The 14,112-nt window shown below is 60.6% G+C and overlaps 3 protein-coding genes across 7 annotated transcripts; all 3 read left to right on the top strand.

Moving 5' to 3' along the window:
- The first annotated feature begins 145 nt into the window (after nt 1-145).
- On the top strand, nt 146-6,179 carry RHOT2 (ras homolog family member T2). 5 transcript variants are annotated; one of them, XM_036278874.1, is made up of 19 exons: nt 146-267; nt 374-432; nt 547-628; nt 729-772; nt 1,740-1,793; nt 2,180-2,232; nt 2,309-2,417; nt 2,658-2,759; nt 2,834-2,932; nt 3,065-3,173; nt 3,262-3,382; nt 3,672-3,756; nt 3,845-3,987; nt 4,071-4,171; nt 4,256-4,386; nt 4,505-4,585; nt 4,706-4,828; nt 4,930-5,132; nt 5,474-6,177. In XM_036278874.1, the coding sequence occupies exons 1-19, from the start codon at nt 231-233 to the stop codon at nt 5,598-5,600; spliced, it is 1,863 nt and encodes a 620-aa protein (XP_036134767.1). In that variant the 5' UTR covers nt 146-230; the 3' UTR covers nt 5,601-6,177. The 5 variants fall into 5 exon arrangements, with proteins under 5 accessions (XP_036134767.1, XP_036134766.1, XP_036134765.1 ...); XM_036278873.1 differs by having other exon boundaries at nt 4,499-4,585; nt 5,474-6,176; XM_036278875.1 differs by having other exon boundaries at nt 210-267; nt 379-432; nt 4,499-4,585; nt 5,474-6,176.
- A 1,339-nt stretch (nt 6,180-7,518) lies between these two features.
- On the top strand, nt 7,519-9,848 carry RHBDL1 (rhomboid like 1). The gene is made up of 8 exons (XM_036279364.1): nt 7,519-7,654; nt 8,111-8,272; nt 8,484-8,708; nt 8,778-8,926; nt 9,025-9,137; nt 9,213-9,313; nt 9,388-9,448; nt 9,534-9,848. Exons 1-8 carry the CDS (start codon nt 7,616-7,618, stop codon nt 9,803-9,805), a joined length of 1,122 nt encoding a protein of 373 aa, XP_036135257.1. The 5' UTR covers nt 7,519-7,615; the 3' UTR covers nt 9,806-9,848.
- Nucleotides 9,849-11,756: 1,908 nt separating this feature from the next.
- STUB1 (STIP1 homology and U-box containing protein 1) lies at nt 11,757-13,910 on the top strand. The gene is made up of 7 exons (XM_036279164.1): nt 11,757-12,021; nt 12,540-12,738; nt 12,827-12,992; nt 13,193-13,280; nt 13,431-13,487; nt 13,577-13,693; nt 13,765-13,910. The coding sequence occupies exons 1-7, from the start codon at nt 11,863-11,865 to the stop codon at nt 13,888-13,890; spliced, it is 912 nt and encodes a 303-aa protein (XP_036135057.1). The 5' UTR covers nt 11,757-11,862; the 3' UTR covers nt 13,891-13,910.
- The last annotated feature ends 202 nt before the right edge of the window (nt 13,911-14,112 follow it).

Here is a 14,112-nt window from a genome sequence, read left to right as displayed (position 1 = left end):
AGGCGGGGCCCCGCCCCCCCGGCAGGCTCGGCGCCAGCACTACTCGGCGCGCCCACGCGGTGGCACTGCTGCGCAGCCCAGCCTCTCTGGCCCTCCGGGCTCGCTAGTGCGGCTGTGCGGGCGGGGCCGGAAGTGCGGGCTCGGGCGAGCGTGGGCAGCGTACCCTGAGCGGGCTCCGGCTGGAGTCGGGTCTAGGGTTTTGGGTGGGACTGCAGCTCCTGTCGGGTGCCATGAAGCGGGACGTCCGCATCCTGCTGCTGGGCGAGGGTAGGCGTGGGGTGGGGGTCGGGGGCTGGGCGAGGGTAGGCGCCGGGCCTGTCCTATGGGGGCCCCGCGACCTTGGCCGCCGTGCTGACCGCCCTGTCCCGCGCAGCCCAGGTGGGGAAGACGTCTCTCATCATGTCGCTGGTGGGCGAGGAGTTCCCTGAAGAGGTGAGGATAGTGGTGCTTAGTGCCCCTGCCGTGGTCACGCAGAGGAGGGGGCTTGAGGCCTCAGGGCGGACTTCCCGCCGTCCCCGGGCCACCCTCACGCCCCGTTTGTTTCAGGTCCCACCCCGGGCAGAAGAGATCACCATTCCCGCGGACGTCACCCCAGAGAAGGTGCCCACTCACATCGTGGATTCCTCAGGTAGAGCCGCCCCCCACCTCACCCACCCCCACCCCAGCGTTCTGCCCAGGAGCCGCATTTCGGGCAGGAGGTCTGCAGTGCCATCTCTTCTTCCGTCCAGAAGCTGAGCAGACTGTGGAGGAGCTTCAGGACGAGATTCACAAGGTACAGTGTGTTCTGAGGGTTCAGGAAGAGGGTGCCAGGAAGGTGGGGAGACGGGTTCAGTGCTCGGGCCTTGGGGATGGGCTGCTGCCTACTTCTAATCGGCTTCTCTTTCTGAGGGATTAGATTAAGGTGCTCAGATCGACTGTGGCCTCGCTAATTCTTCCTTGACCTCCCAGTGCTAAGTTGTTGGGGTTCCAGTGATGCACCCTGCTGGGAGTTGGGGAGGAAAGGGACCATCCCTTCTTCCTACCCACCCACATGGCTGGCCAACCCCATGGCTCTGTCCTCCCAACATTCACGCTTTCGGTGAACACTGGCAGATAGATCTCATTAGCCTTCAAAATGACCCCGTAAGCAGTTCTTTGCCCCAGCCACCTACTCCCCATCCTGTAGTGCCATCCACTACTCTGGGCCTTTGGGCTGTGGTGCAGTGATCAGGGCTGCAGGCTGCACAGCCTTCTGTTCACCTCTTATCAAGAGGACATGTGCCAGAGCCAAGCTCCTGGGAGGAAGCTGCCCCTGAAACCTTGCCCTGTGCCTCTGCAGCTTCTGTGTCCTAGGGGTGCCACTGGGCATGGGTTCAGGCCACAGCTACGGAGGAGCGGCCTTCACCATGCCTTGTGCTGTTCTTGTCATCTTCTCTGCCTATAGTGACACGGCAGTGAAGGACCAAGGCCAGAGCTGGGGTTCCAAGTTTCAGGGGTAGTTGATTCTGTCCTGAGCCCTTCATGGGGCTTTCTGACCCAAGTTGCAGTGCTGGGACCTGGAAGTAAGCAGGGAAGGATTTGTCTGAGGTTTGCACAGCAGATCACCAGTTCCAGTGACACACCAAGGAGCACTGGCTGGGGACTACCAGTGGAGGATGGCTTCCTGGGTCTCTGAGCCATGCCCTGTCCTGCCTGTGAGTGCCGGGGTGGTATGAACAGGAAGCCTCTGCTAATGCTGTGCCATGCGCCCTCCCCCATAGGCAAATGTGGTGTGTGTGGTGTACGACGTGTCTGAGGAGGCCACTATTGAGAAGGTGAGCAAGGGAGTACCTGTTCATCTTGGGTCCCTGCTACTGATGCCCAGCTTGGTCATCAGCCTGTCCTTGTGGCCAGGACCCCACAGCTTCCCCAGGGAGCCCCCTGTGGCCCTGCAGGAACCGTGGACAGCCACAAGTCTGAACCACTTAGGCTTGCAGAACCCTGAGCTGCTGACCCCAGGTCCCTTGGGGGTTTTTGGGAACTGCTAGGATTGGATGAGGTCACACCTATCAGCTGCACTCTCCACTTGTTCCCAGTGGCTGTGACTTTGGCCCTCAGTGGGTCTCGATTTCTCCCCCATTTCCCTTAGGTTAGGCTCAGGTTACATCGGGAGCTGTGGCCTGGGCAGCCCCCTCACCTCATGCCAGGCCTTGCCTTTCAGATTCGAACTAAATGGATCCCATTGGTGAATGGAGGGACCGAGAAGGGGCCCAGGTAATGGGTAGGGCTCATGGGGAGTGCTGGTCTCCTCCAGCTCCCTCATCCCTGATGGCTGTGGGCCTTTCCCCAGGGTCCCTATTATCCTGGTGGGCAACAAGTCAGACCTGCGGCCAGGGAGCTCCATGGAGGCTGTGCTGCCCATCATGAGCCAGTTCCCTGAGATTGAGACCTGTGTGGAGGTGAGCAGGCATGCAGGGCAGGGCCAGGCAGGGGGCACTGGGGTGGAGAAGAGAAGGGGCAGGGCCAGGCCCTGCAACAGGCGCTCATGTGCTGGTAGCCTGGGATCTCAGGACAGGCAAGCTGTTTGTTGAAGGCTTCCTTGGGGTGGGGGCTGCCGACTACCTGTGCCTGCATCTTTGTTGGAGCCCCTTCAAGTCTCTGCATTGGCACCTCTCTGAGTCTGTCCTGGTGGCTCCCAGTGCTCGGCCAAGAATCTGAGGAACATTTCAGAGCTGTTCTACTATGCACAGAAGGCCGTGCTGCACCCCACAGCTCCACTCTATGACCCTGAGACCAAGCAGGTGAGCAGCTGGCATGGGTGGGGGTGGTTAGCAGGTGGGAGTGGGGGAACATGCTGAGCAGGCTGTCCCCACAGCTGAAGCCTGAGTGTACCCAGGCCCTCACACGCATCTTCCGGCTCTCAGACCAGGATCTGGACCAGGCACTCAGTGATGAGGAGCTCAACGCTTTCCAGGTGGGGCCCCTATCCACCTCTTGGTGGTGCCTACCCTTCCTGGGCTGCAGCTGGGCTCTATGTCATTAATGACTAGGCTGAGCAGTTGATGGGGTGTCTGGCTTACTAACAGCAACTTTCTCTCTGAGGCAGAAATCCTGTTTTGGGCATCCCCTGGCCCCACAAGCCCTGGAGGATGTAAAGATGGTGGTGCGCAAGAACGTGGCAGGAGGTGTGCGGGATGACCGACTGACCCTGGATGGTGAGGCCTGGCACCCTGCCCGCCCTCCTGGTGTAGGGAGGGGCGTGGGTAATAACCAGTGCTACCTTCTCTGTCCCTTTCTGAACAGGCTTCCTTTTCCTGAACACACTCTTCATCCAGCGTGGCCGCCATGAAACCACGTGGACCATCCTGCGGCGCTTTGGTTATGGTGACACACTGGAGCTGTCCACTGACTACCTCTTCCCTCCGTGAGTGGTGGATGGGCTCTCTGTCAGATGGTGCCAGGGTGGGGTTGGAGCCCTTGCTCAGGCAAAGGATGGACTGTGTAGGAGGTGCCTGCTGTGGACAGAAATTGGGACTTATGCCGAGTAGGTGGCCCCTGGCCCTAGCCACATCCTTGCCTGCTTCTCTGCTGTGGTGCTCAGTTGAGGGAGAGGTGGAGGAACCTCTGGGGTTCAGTGTGACTCACAGGGAGGGTTGGACTGCACAGACAGAAGGTGTGCTGAGCATGGTGGGAAACCAATGGCAACCCCACAGGCTCCATGTGCCCCCTGGCTGCAGCACAGAGCTCAACCACTTTGGCTACCAGTTTGTGCAGAGGGTGTTTGAGAAGCATGACCAGGTGAGGGCGCTGTCACCCTACTGTGCTGCCTGTCCTGGTTTCCTATCCTGGCTCCCAGCCAGTGTCACCACAGCCCCTCTCCCTGCAGGACCATGATGGTACTCTCTCGCTGGCAGAGCTGCAGGACCTGTTCAGTGTGTTCCCAGCCCCGCCATGGGGCCCTCAGCTCCTGCAGGAGGTCCGAACTGAAGCAGGCCGGCTGTCCCTGCATGGGTACCTCTGCCAGTGGACGTGAGTGCAGCCCCCACGTGCCCCTACTCGACAAACAATGCTGCCCCTTTGTGATACTGCTTCCCCCCTTCTTTATGCCTCAGCTTGGTGACTTACCTGGATGTCCGGCGCTGTCTGGAGCATCTTGGCTACCTGGGCTACCCCACCCTCTGCAAGCAGGACTCCCAGGCCCATGCCATCACAGGTCGGCACCTGCCCTCACAGTGGCCTGGCCCAGCTCTTCCCTGGCAGGCCCTCACTCTCATTTGTCCTTCCCATCCTCCCACAGTCACCCGTGAGAAGAGGCTGGACCAGGAGAAGGGACAAACACAAAGGAATGTCCTTCTGTGCAAGGTGGTAGGGGCATGTGGAGTGGGCAAGTCTGCTTTCCTACAGGCCTTCCTTGGCCGTGGCCTAGGGGTGAGCATCATTGTATGCTGGGTGAGGGGACCCAGCTACTATCTGGGGCCTCTGGGGGTAGGGGCTTTGGGGAGCGTCAGGGCCGGTGTGCTTCAGGTACCTCCCTCCTCAGCATCAGGAGACCAGGGAGCTCCACAAGGTACCTGCTGTCTACGCCATCAACACGGTGCAGGTCAACGGGCAGGAGAAGTACTTGATAGTGAGTGTGGGGGTAGGGGCACCCCTGCGATAGACCCCAGGTGCATGCTAGGCAGTGCTATCCCAATGTGGCCTCGGGAATTGAGCTCCCTGCCTCTCCCTGAGGCCACCCTCTGTCCAGCTGTGTGAGGTGGATGCAGGCAGCCTACTGTCCACCGCACTTGATGCTGCCTGTGATGTCGCCTGCTTGATGTTTGATGGCACTGACCCCCAGTCTTTTGCGCTCTGCACCAGCGTCTACAAGGCAAGCCACCATCTATCCTGGTGTCCTGTGGGTGAGGGTCCCCCAGTATCCTCACCTTGTCTGCTCTGGAACTGTGCCTCATGTGGCCCCTTCCCCCACAGCGCCATTACATGGATGGACAGATCCCCTGCCTTTTCGTCTCCTCCAAGGCTGACTTGCCTGAAGGTGTCTCACTGCCTGGCCTGTCTCCAGCGGAGTTCTGCCGCAGGCACCGGCTGCCCACTCCCACCCCATTCTCCTGTGCTGGCCCAGGAGAGCCCAGCACAGCTGTCTTCACCCGGCTTGCCACCATAGCCACCTTCCCGTGGGTACCAGCACCACAGCCCCCTATGGTGGGAGGCCTGTCCCTGTCCCAGGGTACCAACTGTTCCTGTCACCAGGAGAGTGGAACAGATATGGTGTCAGGACTAGTCAGTCAGGCTTGCAGGGTGGGCCTTGGTCAGGTGCTGATGCCCTGGCAGGGCCCTGTGGTGTCTGGTCTCACCAGCTGCCCCATTGTCTGGGAGTTCTGCCATGCTGGACACTGACAGGTAACAGCTCTGTGGAGCTCTGACTTACCAGGAAATGGAGGATGAATGGGGGTACAGCAGCAAGTATCTGGTGAGCACCCTGAGGGTGTCTCCAAACAGCCCCTCTCTCCTGCAGGTATCTGGTCCATGGGGAGCTGCACACTACCTCCTTCTGGCTCCGGGTGACACTGGGGGCTGTTGGGGCTGCTGTTGCTGCTGTCCTCAGCTTCTCACTCTACAGGGTCCTGGTGAAGAGTCGATGAGGCCCTGGTGCTCTGCAGTCTGATCTCAGGGCCCCAGGGTGCTGGTGTTGGCCATCCATTTGGTGGAGCTTCCTTCTGTGTAAATTTTGCTTCTGAGGACAGCCTGCCCACTGCCCAGCCCCAAGGGTGGGCCCCAGATCCTGCCAGTCTCTGGCCCAGCAACACTCACCTTTGTGGGCATCATGTTGGAGAGACTTTGGGGTGTAGGTTTGGAAGCCAGTGATTCTAGACCTGAATTCTCAGGGTTCCACCCCTTCTTGATCCCAGGCAGCCAGTGGATGTGAGGGGAGTCAGAGGGCAGAGCTTTGGGCCCAAAGCAGGAAGTGGGGGCAGAAAATGGCCAGACCATTGTGTTGTTTTCTTCCCCACCACGTTGGCAGACTGGTCCAGGGCTGCACTCCTCATGGAAGATGTGAGGTTAGGTTTCCTGATTAAACTTCACTGTCTTTCCCATCATGGACCCTACTTTCTGAAGGTGGCTTTTTTTGAATTGTCCTTTGTCAGTGTGGACTGGAAACTTCACCCTGGCTGCCCCCCACACACACCTCCCCTGCAGACCTGAGGCCTCACACAGGCCCACATGAGAGGCCCAGTTGCAGCCTAGAAGCATCTGTATTGAGGTTTATGCTTTCTGGAGAGTGCCCGCCTCCTCCCCAGACCGCAGCATCCACCCCAGCAGCCTGCCTGAACTGTGGGGAGGATCTAGGATACTGAGGTGGGGTGTGGCAAAGAGCCCCGCTTCTGGTGTGCAGGGTGGCTTATGGTATTGGGGAGCTGTCCTGTTCTCACACTGACCAGAGGCTTCTTTCACTGGGTAGGGGACAGCAAGGGAAGGGGGACAAAACCCTTCTTGGGGAAGTGGAGGTTCTACTTGGGATTGTTTCAACCCGTCCCAGGTGCTTACTTGGCCAGTATTCTGGGCCCTGGAGCAGAGATGGTCCATGGTGGGCCTGGGTATAGCACTTGGCTAGCCAGACAGGTGCTCCATGCAAGGTAGCCCCTTCCATACCAGGGTCTCTGAGCACTGCAGAGCTGTTCCTAGGAGGTGGGGGCAGCCACTTACCTGTAGAGATGCTCAGGCCTGATCCGGAAGGGTCTTGGGTCAGACTCTTGAAGTACTTCCACCATACTGTTATCCTTCTAGCTGCTGAGGTGTGGCTCACATGTTGGAACTCTATTCTCATGAGGACCAGCTGCCAGGATTAATGGCTCCATGGTTTTGAGTTTCTGAGTGACCTTTTAAGGGGTCACTGTGGTAATGCATCCCTAGTCTGGAACCTCTGTTGTCGGAGTCTACCTGCCCTCCTCAGGAAATAGGGCCCCCTCCTATCTCAGCTGCAGCCTTGTCCCTTGTGTTGGGCTACAGGCTCCACTGTCACTGTCCAGCATTGTGGCTGCAGGAGCCACCAGAGGCCTCCAGCCCAAGGTGTGTGCTGGGGATTAGTCCTGAAAAAGCATGCAGGAGCCTCCTCCACCCCTGGCTAATTGCCCTGTTGGCCTTGGGACCCAGGTGCCTTTTTGCTGCCCAACTGCGAATGGGCCAGCATATCTGGCAGGCAGGCGCTTTCAGAGAGCCCTGGCCTGGGGAATCACAGGTAGTGGGGTGGTCCTGGGAGGCTTCCCAAGATGATGTGGGCTCTAAGACCCTAACCGGGGAGAAAGGGCGTACGCAGAAGGGGCTTGGCTGCCGCCTGTGGCTCAGTTTCCCAGCTACGGTCCACATGGGACCAGCAGCCGCAGCCTCAGAACAGAGCTGTGCCAGGATACGGGGGCAAGGTTGGAGGAACTGGCACGCGTTGGGCGGGCGAGGAGGACGAGGCTCTGGTCTGGTGTCCCTATCCTGGAGCGCGTCCGCGTGCAGGGCACGCGCGTGTTCTGGCCACGCGAGCGGCGGGGGCGGGCGGCTCGGTGACGCGGCGCCAGGCAGAGCGGGCGGAGCGCACGGGCAGGGGCGGAGCGGAGTCATCCGCAGAGCAGCCCCTCCCCGCCGCGGCCATCGACCCCGGCCCGACTCTATGGACAGGAGCTCGCTGCTGCAGCTTATCCAGGAGCAGGTGCGTTGGGGGAGAGGGGCGCCAGCACCGCCCACTGCTGCGGGGCTTGGCTGGGGAAACGGAACTCGAAGAGCTCCAGCCCAGCCCCCACTCATGTCCACTCCCCAAACCCCCTCCTGTACGACCTTGGCTCGCTGCCTGAGACCCCAGGAGAGGGCGAGCCAGACCAGGGCGCCTTGGGAGGGACAGGAGGGAAGGTGACTGTCCTCAGACCTTAGCCCTACCCTTCCAGGATGGGCAAGGCCAAAATGAGGCGGGGAGACCCCTGGAGGCTTGGGACCCAGGAACCGGTTCCCTGGAAGCTCCTGGGACTGTGTGCACAGAGATCTAGCCTAAGAGTGTTGGGAGACTGCCTCTTCTAGCTGGCCTGGGGCAGCCCTTTGGTCTGTGGGCTTGGTCCATCCTCAGGCCTTTGTAAGCTCACTTCCTTCACTCCCACCCCACCCCCCACCCCAGCAGCTGGACCCTGAGAACACAGGCTTCATTGGTGCAGACACCTTCACTGGCTTGGTGCACAGCCATGAACTACCCCTGGATCCAGCCAAGCTGGACATGCTGGTGGCCCTGGCCCAGAGCAACGAGCGGGGCCAGGTCTGCTACCAGGAGCTGGTGGACCTGGTCAGTGATACAGTGGGTGGGCAGCAGAGATGGGGGCCCAGGCCTTGGCCAGCATAGTGCCCTGGCTGGAGTTGGGTGGGCAGGTGGCCCCTCTTTCCTTACCTTCCCACTGGGGCAGGGCCTCAGACCCTGTGAGGAGCTGGGCAGACCAGGCGGGCATGGAGGTCATGGGGGTAGTATGGAGTCCCATGCTTAGGCCCCGCTCCCCCAGATCAGCAGCAAGCGATCAAGCAGCTTTAAGCGGGCCATCGCCAATGGACAGCGGGCACTGCCCCAGGATGGGCTGCTAGACGAGCCAGGCCTGGGTGTCTATAAGCGGTTTGTGCGCTACGTGGCCTACGAGATCTTGCCCCGAGAGGTGGACCGCCACTGGTACTTCTACCGTCACCGAAGCTGCCCACCCCCTGTATTTATGGCCTCTGTCACTCTGGCCCAGGTGAGCCTGCCCACCTGTCCACCACCCACATCCCTGGCCTGGCCCAGTCCTAATGCCCTTCTCTCCTAGATCATCGTGTTCCTGTGTTATGGGGCCCGCCTCAACAAGTGGGTGCTGCAGACCTACCACCCTGAGTACATGAAGAGCCCTCTTGTATACCATCCTGGGCACCGAGCACGGGCCTGGCGCTTCCTCACCTACATGTTCATGCACGTTGGGTGAGTGAGGGCCCGCTTCCAGCACCCCTGACTTCAAAGTGTCTGGGAGCCTGATGACTGATCCCACCTCTCATACCCATTTGCCCCTACATGGCCAGGCTGGAGCAGCTGGGGTTCAATGCGCTCTTACAGCTGATGATTGGGGTGCCCCTGGAGATGGTGCACGGCTTGCTCCGCATCAGCCTGCTCTACCTGGCTGGCGTGCTGGCAGGTGAGGAAGGTGCATAGCCCCTGGCCACCTCACTGACAGGCCTCACCCTCACAGCTGTCCCCTTGCTTCACACAGGCTCCCTGACTGTTTCCATTACTGACATGCGAGCCCCTGTGGTAGGGGGCTCTGGCGGAGTCTATGCCCTGTGCTCTGCACACCTGGCCAATGTCGTCATGGTAATGAAATAGCCTGGGTGGGTGTGGGAGGGGCACACAAGGCTTGCCTCACTGCTTGTCTCATGCCCCATCAGAACTGGGCTGGGATGAGGTGTCCCTACAAGCTGCTGAGAATGGTGCTGGCCCTAGTGTGCAGTAAGTAGAGACAAAAGGTGCTGGAGGGGGATGGGGAACTGAGCCCAGGTCCAGGGTGCCTCCCATGTGCCAACTCCCTCTGCAGTGAGCTCCGAGGTGGGCCGGGCTGTGTGGCTGCGCTTCTCCCCACCACTGCCTGCCTCAGGCCCACAGCCCAGCTTCATGGCGCACCTGGCTGGTGCAGTGGTGGGGGTCAGTATGGGCCTGACCATCCTGCGCAGCTATGAGGAGCGCCTTCGGGACCAGTGCGGCTGGTGGGTGGTGCTGCTTGCCTACGGCACCTTCCTGCTCTTCGCCATCTTCTGGAACATCTTCGCCTACGACCTGCTGGGTGCCCACATTCCCCCACCCCCCTGAGGGGCTCCTAGGGGCCACATGGGCTAGGGCGTGGCCTGCATGTTCACGTTCTGTGAATGTACATCTCAAGGCTCCTCCTTGCGAGGGCAGGTGGTCCTGTTAGCCTACTGAGTTCAGGCCAAGCCTTACACCAGCCCTGGCCTCCCTCCTAGTCTGAGGGGGTTAGGACTGCTGGGCCAGGCTGGGTGGTGGAGGTCCCAAGGGTGACCCCAGAGGAGACTCTATCCTGTCCTTCCTCCAGGACTTGCAGTCTGAGCCTTTTTGGAGAATAAATAAATATTTTACACAACAACAGGTAGCTGTACCAGGGCTCTGGGGGCTGGTCTGGCCTCCCCCCAACTCACTGAGCTCTTCCCTCCATGTGGGTAGCCTGGATTCCTCCTTGATCCTCTGCATGTGTGTGACCTGTGTCTGTATGGGAGGTGGGGCCCCTGGGGAGGGGCTGTGGACCTCATGGTCAGGAGTGAGTTTAGGAAGCATTGATTGAGCTCCTACAGTCACACAGCAAGTGAGGAGGTCACAGCCAAGTTCAGTCGGCCTGGGTCCTGCACTTCTTGGCTGGCCTGGTACCTCAGGGGTGGCTAGGCTAGGGTTGAGGTCAGGGAGCAGGTTGGGGTACAGCTTCTACCCCACCCCACAGCCCAGGTCCATAGTGCTGTCTCTGCACAGTGAGGGGTCCACAACCCTAAGGCAATGCCTGGGGAAGTGCACAGGGAGTCTGGAGCCCAGGGCACTGGCCACCCTTGCCCTGTGAAACAGCTCTGTACACTCCATCCTGACCGGAGTCCTGGATGCCCTCCTAGCCCACCAACAGTCTCCTCACGTCAGCTCAGGGCTGTGGCATGTTCCCAACCTGGCCCAGGTACAGCTGGTATACCTGAGAGTATACTGCAGGGCTGGCAGGCCCCATGTTGTGGTCACTACCTCATCAGAAATGAAGGCTGCTACCTGAGGGGCTCCAACAGCAAAGCACTGTTGGGCAAGTGAAGGGCCTGCACTCAGTCCCCAACAATGTCAGAATAACCTCAGTGGACATGACCGTCGGTTCATACCACAGACACTAACTGATCCCGCCGGCGACCTGCCCCTATGACCAGCACTCCTCACTAGCCCGAGTCCATGAGTCCATGAGCACGTCCTGCCGGAAGGCAGAATTCGACGGCGGCCGAGCGCTGCACCACCAGCCGCGGGGGTCACCAGCTCCTGCAGGCGGGCCCCTCTGCAGCAGAGTTGGGTTAGGTAGGGTAGTCACTGGTGGAGGACCTCGACCGGGGCCTGCCCGACAACGCGAGGACCCACTCCCAGGAGGAAGCCCCGCCCCGTGGCGCAAGGGGCCGCTCCTAAAAGGAAGCCCCAACATCAGGAGGCGGGCCCGCCCGCCAAGGTTCCACCACCCACGTGGAAGCCCCTCACCACCAGCTTCCACGCCAGCAGCCGCTCCAGCTCCTCTCGAGTCACGTGCTTCTCCGCTCGGCCCTCGATGGCCGAGCAAATCCTCTCGATACCTGGGGAAGGGCGGTGACGGGAGTCTGAGGAACGGGGGTTGCCCGCCCTACCATCGGTTCAGGGCTTCCAGTCGCCCGTGGGGGGCCCGCGCGCGCCAGGTTGGCGGCCCAATAGCTCGGGTCTTCTTGGCCCCACATCCCGTGGGTGGCCGTCAAGTTCACGCGCCCGGCTGGGCCTCGGATGGGCGTGGGCGGCCGTGGGGTGCAGGCGGGGCTGACTTTTGGAAGGACGTCCCCCGAACTCGAGGGGCGGAGCTTCCTGGTGCAGCCTTGGGCGCTTCTCCAGACTTCCGACGTCGCGAATCGCGTTTTCCCAGCCCACGAGCCCGTCAGCCCGCCCCACTCAGGGCGTCGAGCGCACGCGCGGTCCCACCCACTAACTCGTGTCCGTCCGTCCCGCTCACTCCGCCCCACGCGGCCGGAAGTTCCGGTGGCGGATCACTGGATCGGGCCCGAGCGGATCGCGGCTCGGGCTGCGGGTTTGGGCTGCGGGCGGAGGGCGAGCCGGGCGCGGAGTCTGGGGACGGAGCCCAGGCCGTGCCGCGCGGCGCCATGAAGGGCAAGGAGGAGAAAGAGGGCGGCGCGCGGCTGGGCGCAGCTGGCGGAAGCCCGGAGAAGAGTCCGAGCGCGCAGGAGCTCAAGGAGCAGGGCAACCGGCTCTTCGTGGGCCGCAAATACTCGGAGGCAGCGGCCTGCTACGGACGCGCCATCGTGAGTGCACCCGCGCCGGGGGAGGGGACCGGCGTCGGGGCCAGGGGAAGGGGTGGGGCCTGCCCGACCGCCCGCGTCGGACCTTCGGGGAGTCTTGGTTCCGACAGGGGAGGAGCGCTCGGGCTCTGAAGACTCAGTGATGATCTCGTTCCAAGGTGCCAGGGCCGCGATCCTTGAATCCAGTGTTGGTTGCCAGAGAACTGTGGCGGGTGGGAACTTCAGGGCGTTTGAGACCGGCAGGTCAGAGAACTCCCCCCCACACACACACACCAGGTCCAAAGCTGGGGATCTTCTCAGGTCTAGGAGATTGACCTTTACAAAATCTACTGGAGTCGAGAGGGCTCAGGCAGGCCTCAGGGCCAGGAAACCATCCATCCTCAGGGGTCAAAAGCTTTGTAACAGTAAAACCTCTAGTGTTTTGATTTCAACCATGGACTCCCAAGCCAGGACAGGGCCTGGGACAGAGGGGGCCGACTGAGTTCACTCCCTCATGCTGATGGGCCTGCCTTGGTTCCCAGACTCGGAATCCCCTGGTGGCAGTGTATTACACCAACCGTGCACTGTGCTACCTGAAGATGCAGCAGCATGAACAGGCCCTGGCTGACTGCCGGCGGGCCCTGGAGCTGGATGGGCAGTCTGTGAAGGCACACTTTTTCCTGGGGCAATGCCAGTTGGAGATGGAGAGCTATGATGAGGCGATTGCCAACCTACAGCGAGGTGGGCCTACAGGCTGGCTGGTTAGGGGGGGTACTTGGGCCCAGGTGGGTGGATTGGCCAAAGGGTGACCTGAAGCCTGTTTCTCCAGCCTACAATCTAGCTAAGGAGCAGCGGCTCAACTTTGGGGATGACATCCCCAGTGCTTTGCGCATCGCCAAGAAGAAGCGTTGGAATAGCATCGAGGAGCGGCGCATCCACCAGGAGAATGAGCTGCATTCCTACCTCACACGACTCATTGTGGCCGAGCGTGAGAGGTGGGCTATGGTGACAGAGTATAGGACCCCCTCACCCTAACAAGTCACCACTTTAAGTCATGAACACAAGTGTTTATTGAAGGCCAACCATGGTGAACAGGAGATGGAAGGGAACAAGGCCTGAACAAGCATGAGGTTGGGGTGGAGTCTGACCTATCTTGGACAGACCTGTCTCTGATCAGCTCCTGGTCAACCCCCAGGGAGCTGGAAGAATGTCAGCAGAACCATGAGGGTGATGAGGACGATGGCCACATCCGGGCCCAGCAGGCCTGCATCGAGGCCAAGCACGTGAGGGTGCCCCGGCCCACGTGTGGGTCTTGTGTTTGCGTGCACGTGATGTGAGGGTGCCCCTGGCTCCTGTTGCGTCTGTGTTTGCCTGTGCCTGGGGAAGGGAATTAGGGATGTGTTGCCCACGCATGGCTGCTCGGTTCTTTGCAGGACAAGTACTTAGCAGATATGGATGAGCTCTTCTCCCAGGTGGATGAGAAGAGAAAGGTGAGTTGGCTATTCTCTGGGGCCAGTGGGATGCAGGAACTGGAGTAGTGTCCCATTCCTGATTCCTGACCTAACCTTGTGTGATGCAGAAGCGAGACATCCCTGACTATCTGTGTGGCAAAATCAGCTTTGAGCTGATGCGGGAGCCGTGCATCACACCTAGTGGCATCACCTATGACCGTAAGGACATTGAGGAGCACCTGCAGGTGAGGGCCCATGGGTGCTGGGGGCAGGGCCCCAGCCCACCAAGTACCTTCTGACCCTGTTGTCACTGCAGCGTGTGGGCCACTTTGACCCTGTGACCCGGAGCCCTCTGACCCAGGAACAGCTCATCCCCAACCTGGCCATGAAAGAGGTCATCGATGCATTCATCTCTGAGAATGGCTGGGTGGAGGACTACTGAGGCAAAGCAAGTGGGAGGGCCACTTGCCCTACCTTGCCTGGCACTCTGGCCGCGGAGGGTCTTGGGGCAGTAGCCCATAGCCCTTGTACATAGTTTGTGTCCCTGGATCTCTGCTCTGCTGTCCCCATCCCATCTTCCATCAGTTCTACTGGTAGGCCATGAGACCCCCCCCCCCATCCTTCACATCCCCATTTCCCTTCTGGGCCGGAAACAACAGGCTAG

The sequence above is a fragment of the Molossus molossus genome, unplaced genomic scaffold, assembly GCF_014108415.1.
Source record: "Molossus molossus isolate mMolMol1 unplaced genomic scaffold, mMolMol1.p scaffold_m16_p_3, whole genome shotgun sequence".
Taxonomy (NCBI): Eukaryota; Metazoa; Chordata; class Mammalia; order Chiroptera; family Molossidae; genus Molossus; species Molossus molossus.
This window is presented reverse-complemented; position numbering and strand designations above follow the sequence as displayed.

What these genes read in the sequence shown, in the direction of transcription:
- RHOT2 (XM_036278872.1), top strand. Translation starts at nt 231, where the DNA reads ATGAAGCGGGACGTCCGCATCCTGCTGCTGGGCGAGG. An exon ending in GGGACCGAGAAGGGGCCCAG is followed by an intron (nt 2,233 to 2,308) that starts GTAATGGGTAGG and finishes GCCTTTCCCCAG; the next exon opens with GGTCCCTATTATCCTGGTGG. An exon ending in GCCACCATAGCCACCTTCCC is followed by an intron (nt 5,133 to 5,473) that starts GTGGGTACCAGC and finishes TCTCTCCTGCAG; the next exon opens with GTATCTGGTCCATGGGGAGC.
- RHBDL1 (XM_036279364.1), top strand. Translation starts at nt 7,616, where the DNA reads ATGGACAGGAGCTCGCTGCTGCAGCTTATCCAGGAGCAG. An exon ending in TACATGTTCATGCACGTTGG is followed by an intron (nt 8,927 to 9,024) that starts GTGAGTGAGGGC and finishes CTACATGGCCAG; the next exon opens with GCTGGAGCAGCTGGGGTTCA. An exon ending in ACCTGGCCAATGTCGTCATG is followed by an intron (nt 9,314 to 9,387) that starts GTAATGAAATAG and finishes ATGCCCCATCAG; the next exon opens with AACTGGGCTGGGATGAGGTG.
- STUB1 (XM_036279164.1), top strand. Translation starts at nt 11,863, where the DNA reads ATGAAGGGCAAGGAGGAGAAAGAGGGCGGCGCGCGGCTGGGCGCAGCT. An exon ending in GATTGCCAACCTACAGCGAG is followed by an intron (nt 12,739 to 12,826) that starts GTGGGCCTACAG and finishes CTGTTTCTCCAG; the next exon opens with CCTACAATCTAGCTAAGGAG. An exon ending in AGGTGGATGAGAAGAGAAAG is followed by an intron (nt 13,488 to 13,576) that starts GTGAGTTGGCTA and finishes TGTGTGATGCAG; the next exon opens with AAGCGAGACATCCCTGACTA.